The 12261-nt window shown below is 37.5% G+C and overlaps 1 protein-coding gene across 4 annotated transcripts in view; it reads left to right on the top strand.

Annotated features, from left to right (window-relative positions):
* msi2b (musashi RNA-binding protein 2b) overlaps positions 1-10965 on the top strand; it is a 289929-nt gene extending 278964 nt beyond the window's left edge. For all 4 annotated transcript variants that reach the window (XM_086141248.1, XM_086141241.1, XM_086141232.1 and 1 more), the window contains 2 exons: positions 3427-3503; positions 7010-10965. In XM_086141248.1, the coding sequence (XP_085997374.1) occupies positions 3427-3468 (42 nt within the window). In that variant the 3' untranslated portion in view covers positions 3469-3503; positions 7010-10965. The remainder of the gene's footprint in view (positions 1-3426; positions 3504-7009) is intronic.
* Positions 10966-12261: the final 1296 nt, after the last annotated feature.

Raw genomic sequence — 12261 nt, 5'->3', positions numbered from 1 at the left:
CATTCCTGTAAATTTGTGATTTTTTTTTTTTATTGTTGAATATTTCTTGAAGATCCAGAAGATCTATTATTATTATTATTATCATTATTATTATTATTTATATTATTGTTATTATTATTGTTATTAGCATTAGCATTAGCATTAGCATTATTATTATTATGTTTGATGATGACCCCAGAAATAAAACAAGAGTTCAGCTTGGAGATTCCTCTTCAATTCTTATTTGTATCTGTATTATAGTTCCAGTATTAATTATTAATGTTAGTTCCTGCCTCATTTTTAATAACTTTGCGTAATCCTGAATTGATTATTAGTAAATCAATGAGTCATAATGAGCCTCCAGCTACAGTTTACTGGAACATGTGGTCATCAGTGTATCATTTAATTTGAACATTTAAAAGTTTCATAGGCAAATAGGGATTATAAAAAAATGTCATCTCTAGAGTCACGTGTTTATAAGCAAACGTATTCTTTGCAAATCAACATTAATAGTTTGTGTCAATTCTGACACGGAGTGACTTTTTTGGAAATTGTACATTCTCCCAAAAGCACACTTACAGAATGTTACATGCTGATCTATAGGGATAAAATAGCCGGCTTTCCCCCCAATATAGGAATATAAAATCATAATTAAAATGGGCGTGTGGGAGCCTTCTGAACCTACTTGAGCGAGAGATCTCCTCTAGAGGTAATATTTATGCAGTGGGAACAGAAGCAAACACCTATATGGGACAAAAAGTTGGAGTCGGAGAGTGATTTTGATATGCAGTGGGGCAAAAAAGTATTTATTCAGCCTCCAATTCTGCAAGTTCTCTCACTTAAAAAGTCATTTTCATCATAGATACACTTCAACTATGAGACAGAATGAGGAAAAAAAGACAAATGATTTGCAAATGATGGTGGAAAATAAGTATTTGGTCAATAACAAACGTTCATCTCAATACATTGTGATATACCCTTTGTTGGCAATGACAGAGGTCAAACATGAAGTCTTCACGCACCGTCGCTGGTGTTTGTCCCATTCCTCCGTGCAGATCTCCTCGAAAGCGGTGATGTTTCGGGGCTGTTGCCGGGCAACGCAGATGTTCAACTGCCTCCAAAGGTTTTCTATGGGGTTGAGCTCTGGAGACGGGCCTTGAAATGCTTCTTACGAAGCCACTCCTTCGTTGCCCGATTCATCTTCAATCCCGCTTGCTAATGGAAGGAGCTTTTCACTCCCAATCTCACGAAACAAGGCCCCGTTTATTCTTTCCTTTACACGGATCCGTCGTCCAGGTCCCTTTGCGGAAAATCAGCCCCAAAGCGTGATGTTTCCACCGCCGTGCTTCACCGTAGGAACGGTCTTATCGGGATGCAACTCGGCATTCTTTCTCCTCCAAACACAAGTTGAGTTTTTACCAAAAAGTCCTCTTTTGGTTTCATCTGACCGTAGAACATTCTCCCAGTGCTCTTCTGGATCACCCAAATGGCCGGACGGTCCCGGACATGTACTCTCTTAAGCAGGGGGACCCGTCTGGCGCTGCAGGATTTGAATCCCTGGCAGTTTGGTGTGTTAGCCTTTGTTTCTTTGGTCCCGACTCTCTGCAGGGATTTTGACCCCACGGGGTGAGATCTTGCGTGGAGCCCCAGATCTTGGGAGATTGTCAGTCGTCTTGTATGTCTTCCATTTTCTACTAATTGCTCCCACAGTTGACTTCTTCACACCGAGCTTCTTACCTAGCGCAGGTTCAGTCTTCCCAGCCTGGTTCAGCTCTGCAGTTTGGTTTCTGGAGTCATTGACAGTGGAGTCTTTTATACTGACAACCAGTTCAAACATGTGCCATCAATCCAGGTAACGTGTGGAGGAAAGAAGAAGTTCCAGGTCTGCGAGAGACGCAAATCATGCTTGTTTGTAGGTGACCAACTTATTTTACAGAAGAATTTACCAGTGAATTCATTCAAAATCCTGCAAAGTGATTTCCTGGATTCTTTCCCCTCATTCTGTCTTGTGGATGAAGTGCAGCTACAATGACAGACTTCTCTTGTCTTTCTAAGAAGGAGAACTTCCACAATTGGTGTCTGACTAATAGATGGGCCGTAAACTTTGCAACGTGAATATTTCAACCATGAGTTTATCTGTGGTTGTTTGTGATTCATATTTTTTTTGACAAAAAAAATAGTCAGGTAGCAGTTTCCAGCGTGGAAACAAAACTTTTACTGTGTAACAAGGCTGTTGTTTGTAAACATCTTCATAAGTCATGCATCAAGTTGCTCATCATCGACTTCAAGTCAGGCTTTTGGTAATTGGTTGTTTTCATCTCTTTTCCGTGTGTCATGTATCTTAAAATGAGTATGATTTTAAAAATTTTCTATACATTTCCACGTTGATCCCGTGACCTACAATCGAAAATCTATTTTTTTTTCGCGTCCAGATAAATATTCAGGCCTGTGTTATATTATTGAATCATCCTGCACTTTCCTGAAAATTTACTTTTAAGTTGGTTGATTTTAGTTTTTTTTTTTCTTTTTTTTTGTTCAAAGAAGGCTCGGAGATGTTATTTTCTTTTCCAGCAGAAGCTGATATACTATTTGTAAAACGCATTACAAACAAAATCACAGGCACATAAAATGCATTCAATGTTCATCAAGCTGGATTCTCTAAACCTGATCACATAATCAGCTCAGTGCTTAAACTATAATTTGCACCTCCGTGTTCTGAATCGAATCAGTCATTTAAAAATGCAAATGAATCAGTTAAATAAGAAACAGAAAACATCTACGGATCAGATGAGACCTCTCTGATAAACCAATTCTGGCTCAAAAAAATAAAAAAAAATAAAGATATGTGGAATGTTCTTTTTGTGGGTTTGATTCGGACTCGGGGACGTTTCTGTGTGGAGCCGGGAACAGGATCCGACATCCCATCATAAGCGGTAGATGATGGGTTTATTTTATTTTATTTTTGTTTGCAGGATGACTGACAGACAGAAAGAGTGAGTAAAAGCAGATTATTAAGGTCCGATCAGGGAGGGAAAAAAAGGAGAAACCGAAATCCCCATCTGCCTTTCTTGACGTTTTTTCCTCCGTAAATATTAGTCGTAGAGAAAATCATCTGTCACGTCTCACTTTCATCTGTGAAATCATTTGCATGACCGCGGAGCAGAAAGTGCCATTGTCTGATCTTATTAGCCGAGTAAAACGATGCACAGTCTTGTTATGCAGTTAAAAACAGGATAACAATCTCAAACGGAAACTCGAGTGTTTTATTTACAAGACGCCGCGGCTTCCGGATGGCGTTATCACTTAAGAATATGCTGGTTTTTTGGTCTCGGACGGGCCTAAATGTTTGGTGCCGAATTGTGACGCCAGCACAACGGCAGTGCACTTTATTTTGCCGTCTGTTTCAAGAAATGTATACTGACGCCATTACTAATTGTACATTTTTAGGGTCCACTGATTGCAACAGCTTTTACAAATGGATACCACTGAAAGCCAACGGGTGGCTGGTTGCCATCTCATCTGAGGTATTATAAGCTGTTTCTTTATCAAAAACCCCCTGCTTGTCCGTACAATCATGTTATTCTTCTGTGTTCGCATTTTGTCTTCTCTTTCATTCATGTCCTTTTTGTTTGAAAAAGAGCGGATACGTAATGCGACGGCGAGCGTTTTGAAACGCGACGAATACGTGGATCCTGTTTTAAGGAACCTTCACTCATTGTGTTTGCATTCGTAAATATCCTTCCGTTCTTTTCCTTTTTTTTTTTTTTCTCCATTTGACATCATGGCAGCGTCACGCGAAAAGAAAATCTACCCCGGGTTTCGTAGGTGGTCGGAAAGATTTTGCAGAAATCAGTCATTATATTTGGCTGATAAGATCATCTTTGGAATATATTGCTTTTGTTTGCGACTGAGTTTCTCAAACTTTTCAGGCTTCAGCTGGAAAAGTGTCCTCAGATTGGACTAAATGTAAAATTGGACTAAACCATAAGAAAGTTAAAAGCATCGTAAGAAGAATAAACAATAGTTAAATGGGTGAATGAATACATTAATTCAAAATATTATTCAATTTCAAAACTTTTTTTTAAGATTGCCTCATTGGGTTTTTGACAGTCTCTGATTTTTGAATGGTTTCTTCCAAATGTATCATCCTGATTTTCCACATAAGCCAAGTTGCCGAGTAGAAACGTTATATTTTTAATTGTTTTTATCTTAAATTAGACAAACAGACTTTGCAAGAGGATGAACAAATTCGTTTTTTAGTTTCACTAATCATTTATGTCAGTGCCACAACTACTAACATTCACCTCAAACAAAATGAAGCCTTTTTTTTTTTTTTTTTTTTTGAACTATCTTACATTTTTCTTCAGATAAACCTCCGTTGGAATTTTTAACATCCACACAAACATACAGTTCGGTCAGCAAAGACTCTCCAAAAATATCACAGGAAAGGACCGGCCGTCATTCTTGCATTATTAGTAGCTTCCATGAATTTTGCCGTTTCTATCATAAGTTGTTGCAGAGCTGAAGCGTTCAATTTATTTTCTTACTTTTTAACGGCAAACCGTACGGCTCATAGGAGTGTGAACGCTAATTCTCATATTGTCATCATTCTTACAAGATTTACTGAGCTTTTGGTCAAAACAGACCGGAAAAAACTCTTGTTATTTCTAAATGTTCAGCTTTGAGTTCATTCTTTCTTAATTGACAATTGTCTCGCTGCAAAGTATTTTGTCATAATTTTGTGAAATTATCCTTACTTTTGGACACTTCTCATGTTACGGTACATTTTGAAAGACTAAAGTCGATTAAAGGACAATGATAACGTTCGATAAACTTCGATAGCTTTATCGCTTTTAATAAAACAAGGCCTGTACGGTCATTCGGCCTCACCTGTAACACCGGAGAAATAATGGATTTGTTTGCGGTAAAAACAACTGTTCGCCTCACGATTTATATTTAAAGTGGACATTCAAAGCGACCAAGTGTTTAAGGCGCTTCCAATCTGCTCTTTACGTCACATTTTGAAAAGGACGGACTCTGCAGGTCAGTAAATGGCCTCAAAACTGAAACTAAGTTTAGTAATATGCAATATAGTTCTTCCTGTCAAGGTGGAAACTTTGCGCGCTGATACGTCTAAAAATCCTCAAGAATAACATCCCTGGCTAATTCTTCATATTACGGAACACAGCGTTAGACATTTCCAAGCACTTTACCCTTTTTCAGTGATTATCAGAAACCGATTGCCGGCTCGTTTTGAATGACAGAATTCTTTAAGTACGAGGTGGTTCAATGGTTTCCACGGAAACGGCTATTTCTTCATTAACTTTAAACATTCAAACATGCCGTAGTATCTTATAATGCTGTGCGTAGGGATGCTTTTTTTAGGTACAAATTAAACATACCGCATCCTTCCTCAGTAACACCAGCTACTTCTTTGGAAGGTAATATAAACCCGAAATGATTAGGAGTTTATTCAGTGTTTAAAGTGCATTCATGTCCAAAGTGCATTTGTCGTCTGTTTGACTTTTTTTAACCCAAAGACTGTAAAGTAATAAAAATAAACTGCCCAATGTTGCACATGTACAGAGGATTGAAATTGCATTTCATTGCTCTTCAAACCCACACTGCACGTATGACTTATAGAAATAGATGAATTATAAATGCTTCAACAGTAAACAGGGTTAAAAGACACAACATAGAAAAAGGATATAGACAGGTGCGTAAAAAGTAGAAGTGAAATACATTATTTACTCAGCCTATTTATGTAGGTTAATTGGAGACGTGGCGCCCCACAGCGTCCTTCATTAATAAATAAAACACAGAATAGGTTAATAATAATAAATGAACAAATGAATGATTGTTTCTATGTGTGTCGTTGTGTGTTACTCTTATTTCTCCTTGTTTGCACAGCACTTAAATGTAGACAGTTTATGAAAAAATCCATTAGCATTACTATTATTACTAGTTGTTGTGGAGTAATTTTAGTAATGCTAATAGTTTTGATAATAATAATAATAATAATAATAACAATAAGGATAATAGCACTTAAACCTTGTTGAGAAAATCGCAACATTATGGCTTATTTACTCCGTTTTAGAAAGCGGTCATGCAGAACAAGGCATTATAAAGTATTAAAATAGACTTTTTTGATAAACTTGATATGTTTACCTCTGCGGTAAAGATATTAATGATTTCTAGATAAAGGTTTGAATAAAACAATAGACCTGGGCGTTTTACCACATCCGGCCCGTCAAACTATTTTCTTTGAATATTTTAACGAGTATTTTCAACCAATAAACATTGAATTTAGAAACTCCTTATTTTTTGCTCGTCTTTAATTTTGTACGGAATCGACCGTTCCAACTGTTTTCCGTTCTATTTTCCGTTCAAACTATTTTCCGTTCAAACTATTTTCTTTGAATATTTTAATGAGTATTTTCAATCAATATTGAATTTAGAAACTCTTTATTTTTTGATTGTCTTTAATTTTGCACGGACAATTTGGTACAAAATAATGTCGGTACATTTATATGATCATGAATGATTTTAAAATTGAAATAGGATGCCCTAAAAATGGCGTTATTTCAATATTATTACATTTCAATGATATTTCAATATTTCGATATTTCAATTTTCATTTTGTTCAATTTACACGCGTAAAAATGAATTAAGAAATATGGCCTTTCCGTCAAAATAATCACCCGACCTTGTTCTAAAAGGTCAGAAAATGGCTCAAATTGAAATTTCAATCGTTAACGCGTATATTCATTTTCAGAAGCTAAAATTATAATCAGTGGGGACGAATAAATACACATTTCAAATGTACACACGTGTGTGTGTGTGTGTGTGTGTGTGTGTGAGAGAGAGAAGATAGCGTTTAAGGTAAAGACCTGAAAAGTTTGAGAACGATGCAATATGGAAGAATATGTTATATAGATATATAAACGTATATATAAAGAGAAAGAGATTGCGAGTGGAACCAAGCGAAGACGTGACCAGAGTGTGGATTCTAACCGGCTTCTGTGTGCAGGTGATGGCATCAAGCGGTAACCACTGCAGCGTCTGCGTGGTGAGGCCGGCTGGAGGCGGCACCAGATGAAGAACAGCTTGAAAACAAAACGTCATCTCAAAAAAAAAAAAAATAAAATAAACATCATTTAACAATTTAAGAAAAAATAAGGAAACATACAAGACGTGACACTGCTGTACTATAAAAGCCCAACGTGCTTTCCTGTCTGACCTTGTGTAGAGACTCGCTGTTTTTGATTTGACTTTTCAGTTTTCTTTGTTTATCGGCTTCGTTTCTTGGTTTCTCTCTTCGTGGACTTTAAAATCGATAGTGAACATTTATTTCTGATTATTTATGTGAAAGCTTTGTACATGTGACTAAACCTCTCTTAAGTGTACGTCTGCGGGGAAACTGTGGCTACTTTATTATTTATCTTTGCGTGTTTGAAATATTTGCACATACAAAGGCATCTAATGAATCGACGTGGCTCGCCGGAGCCGGTATTGGTTCATGTATCCTAACAATACAAGACACTAGTACACTTAGTAGCTTTGGTTCTTGCAGTGTGATCACCATATGTACCTATTTTTGGCAATAAGAGGACTACAATATTTTCACAGTCCTGTTTTATAAATGTTTTGTTGTCTGGAAAAAACAAAATAGAAGATTCTTTTGTTTTAATACGAAGTCTGATTTTAAAACCACTGTAAATAATGTTTCTGTCACTGCATAACTTTATACTTTTGTGACGGAAACGAGGATACGCAAACGTCCACGATCCCATTCATCGCGCGAGGCCTAAAAGACGATAATCCCTATTTTGTCGCCGTTACTCCGTAGAGAAGCTCTCTGATTTCCATCCGCCGCCGAGAAGACCAGCATCTCCGCCATGAGCTTCGTTAAAACGTGGATTGGCGCTCGGTAGCATGTCGTACGAAACAGTCGGAAGCGCACGTGGTTTTGTTTAAAACCGGTCGTCCGCGGCCTCTCGGTTCACGAAAGCGCTGTTTATTTGATACGTGTCATGGTCTGCTCACGCCCGATCACACACAAAACGCAATATTTCGTGTTTAAAAATGTTTTTTTTTTTTTTTTTTTTAGCGACTTGTGTTTCTTTCCGAGGAGGAAGAAGCGCAGCAGATGTCGCTCATTACCTCAGTCCCACGTGTTTTGTAATAATGAACAGATAAAACACACTCAGAGAAAACGACTGGCTAAAAGCTGTTTCACACCAGTGCGATGCCAAGCATGCTGTGCAGGGATGCATGAGATCTACACTCACCGCTGGCCAGATCAATAAAACGGCTTCATCTCATTGCTTTGCCACATAAAAAAAAAAAAAAGCGTTTGGAAGTTTTTAATTTCATTTTTTAAATTTTTTTAATTGGTTAGAATTTTAAAAGTGGGATCTTTTAAAGCTTATTTGACTTGAAGGGTCAAAAAAAAAAAAAAAAAATGACACCAGATGGAAAAGTTCATTTAATAGGTTTGATATTGGTGTCACTTCCACTACAAGAGATGAAAATGTCAGCGATGTCCGGATGTTGTTCTGTAAACTTCACGAAATCAATTCATGAAAAGAAAAACATTCATGTGAGTCGGAAAATGGAAAAAAATACCAAAAACCACCAGGCTCTGCACTGCCCGCTCGCCAACGATGAAAACTGTAAAATTCTCGCCCCGATTATCTGGATATAAAGTCCGCGATGCATTTGCATCAAAACCGGAATAATATAAAATATTTTTGAAAAAAAAAAAAAAATAGGCTTTTCTCATGTGTTTGCATCCCAACCACTCCGGAAGGATGAGTAATAAATTCCAAATAGAATAAAAAGTCAGAGTAGAGGACGGAGATGAGAGAAAGTTACGTCGGTGTGTGTTATGCAAGGAGACGGGCGCCACCTTCAGCTGATGTTTAGCGACCGCGGTACCATTTAAACCCTCACATTTAGTGTGAAGCAGCTCATCACACTGACGAACGTATCTTTGTGTGCCTTGTTTAATCGCTCAGCAATGTAAACCGCGACCGCGTTTGCATCCGCGCAAATCCTTCGTAAAGAGTCGTACGAATAAGAGTCCGTTGTTATTGAGTTGGACAAACAATAAGTAGATCTTTGGAAAAAGGATGCGTCGCACACTCGTCTCACTTTTATCGTGATACATTGTCCGGAGAACAGTCAAGGTTTCCCATCCAGAGCCGTCTTGCACTTTTACCACCTCATCGCCGCTCAGCCATGCGACGTGCGCGCGCACACTTGGAGAAACGCCACTGCTAGATAGCAAACGTGCTAAATCCGATGACAGTGAAACTTCAGTAATGTGTGCCTTCCATCAACACCGGTGTCATTAAGTAGAAATTTCACACCAGGCTCTATTTATCATGCTCACGACTGAATTATAGTAAATGCACTATTTTGTTTGAAATCTTGGACTTTTTTCACTTCTTAGTATTTAGAAAAATGGGTTTTGGGAGCTCAAAGCGGATAGCGAGGACACCGGCTAAAAACAGCTCATTACGGCGGCACCGTTATCGTCACTTCAATGCAATTTTCCGCTCCTTATCCTACAATGTTCCTTGAAAATCTTGGGGCTCTTTGGTGCTATAAGCCCTGGATTAGAGCTTTCACTGAGTCCAAACTAAACAAACAAACAAACAAATGGAAAAAAAAAAGAAATAACCAAGCGGGAGCGAGTCCCTCCCGAGCCCGTCATCTGTGTTTATGGGCCAGAACCAAACACCACCCGCTATTTTCTTAATCAGTTAACCATCCTGATAAGAAATCATCTCGATGTTTAGATCTGGGAAAAAAAAAAATCGAAGAATAAAAAAAGGATCGCAACGGACAGAGAAGGAAAAACCAAGACTTTAAGGTGGCATTAAACCTTTTTCTCTGTTTTCCCCGGGCGAACCCTGTTTTTCGGTGTCTACTTTTTAAAAATCACCGCTTTCGCCAACGCTGATCTCTTGTTTCGCTCAATAGTTGTCAATTTTGTGCCGTCCCGATTTTATTTCATTTTTCGCTCAGCATCTCTGATGATCAGCCATTTACCGATGTTGACTCGCTAAGAAGCCATTGGTACGTTTAACCGCTTCAGTTCGCTCACTTATTGATGTAAACGAACACGTAACCATATCAGAAAGACGCCGGTTAAGTCGGGATTGGACGGAAAATCGACAGAAACGTCGAAGCTCGCACGTTGCCACTGCTCATAATGCAAACGGGGACTGTTTAAACCCCATTTACCGGTATATTTATATTATTTTCCATACATAGGAGGTGTTCCAGCTGCTGTTGTACTTTCCTGTTCGCTCAGCAGCGAGCTACATATCTGGAAGCAAAGATCTAAACGCAGGATTTCATGAGAAAAACATATATTTCCGCAGGCGGGAATTGGTCGAAATCAGGGTCCCTCGAAAAGTTAGTACTCAACCACCCGAAAATTCATTTTTAAGTTATCCTACTTTGCTAATCGGTGGTGGATTTGTTGGTTGTTTATTCGCGCTTGGTGGGAAACAGCTTTGGCAAAGTGAAGTTGTGGCACTGTGATTGGATAATGGCTGACATCAGGATTTCTTTGCACGTTACGATGGATTGTATGTAAACACTGTTCAGTCTGACGCCGCTTACTATTTTATTGGATTCACTCCGACGACAGTTCGCGGAAACCGAAATACCGCTAGTCGATCCAACTTTTCATGGCTGAAAAAAGATTTTCATACGACCGTTAAAAAAGTGAGAAAAATGAAAATGTTATCTTTAATTTTATGTAAATAGACATTTGCTATGAAAAAAGAAACGAGCTTTCTTTAAAGTTTCAGATGGTTTATGAATTGATATATGTATACACCATTTCCCCCTCTGTGCCGATACAGATATTTTACAAATTACTTTTACAATCCATGTGAAGATGAATGCTGGACCGTCTCTAAGAATGGGACTTAAAGTAATAATAAAATAATCCAAAAAAAAAAAAAATGTACAAAATGTTGTTGATTAAAAAAACAAAAAACAAATGTTTCCTTGTATGATCTACATTTCTAAGAAGGATTTGTATGAATATTTTTGTGGCTGTTAATGATTATATGAATAATATCTATACTACCAACAATAATAATTATATGTACTGTACATCCGTCCAGTTCTTTTTCCATAGCCTGTCACCTTCTTCAATGATCTTCTTTTTTGTCATCAATGTATTTCGGTAATGTGTCGGGAAAAAAAAACACACAAAAAAATAACAATGACCCTGTATAGATTGCTGTCTTTGATACCAGTGTAGTGATCGATACACAAATTTGTTAACCTTTAAATCTGTCACTCCTTTTCTCTCACATTCTTTATCTTAGTAACTAGCCGTAGATGTTAAGCAGTATAATAGATACTATTAGCTTGTACTCATTAGATGAAGTACGACCGATTCATTTTTGCATCGAGAAAAAAAAAAAGATGTTTGTTTTTTTTTTCTTTTTGTTTTTTTTTTTTTCTGTTCTGTGCTACTCTCAAGTGGTTTCACTGAACCAAAGCTCTCATTGGAAACATTTGAAGGGAAACTTGTTGTAAGTTGTTCTTGTAAACAAGGCATTAATCCCAATCGTTGAATGTCATGAAAAGGGGTGCGCCATACTACCTTAAATGCTAACGCTGATTATGCTAAACACTATGATTTATTTTGAGTTGATGGGAGTTTAAGTGCATGAAGTCTTTTATTATACTGATAAAAACATATTTTTTTACAAAAGATTAATGATAATAACTGTTAACCTGAATAATAATAATATTACGAATCATTGCACTTTTGATATTTGAATATTTGTATCTCAAATTTCCACCGGCTCATTTTTTTTCCGGTTACTTTTTTGAATTCATCAACATCCGGGACTCAAATTTCTTCTCTCGTTTTGTGAACAGCTCCAACTTTAATGTGTGCAGTATGTACTCAGTTGCCTTTTGATTAAATGACTTGAAAACCCTTATAAACTGCTTTTCCAAACATTGTGGCCATGTGAAATTAGCAATCATCTGAATAAAATAATAAATAAAATAATCGACAACTCGGCGACGTTTTTTTTTTTTTTTTTTGTTTAAAACTGCTGTTTCGCCAAAATAGATTTTTTTTGTCATCAGCGCCATTATCAAAAATCGACAAAATCAATACGGATTTCGGCAAATCATTAAACCGATCGAGATTTAACCGTTCCGGACGAAGGGAAAAAATGTCGGTGGAGGATCCGGGCCATCCGGGTCGATTTCCGGGTGAATCCGTGTCAAAAT

Source organism: Fistularia commersonii, chromosome 3 (assembly GCF_037954325.1).
Source record: "Fistularia commersonii isolate RoL2024-O1a breed Wild chromosome 3, RoL_Fcom_v1.0, whole genome shotgun sequence".
In the NCBI taxonomy this organism is placed as follows: Eukaryota; Metazoa; Chordata; class Actinopteri; order Syngnathiformes; family Fistulariidae; genus Fistularia; species Fistularia commersonii.
The sequence above is the reverse complement of the archived record's forward strand: the minus strand, read 5'-3'. Positions and strand labels throughout refer to the sequence as shown.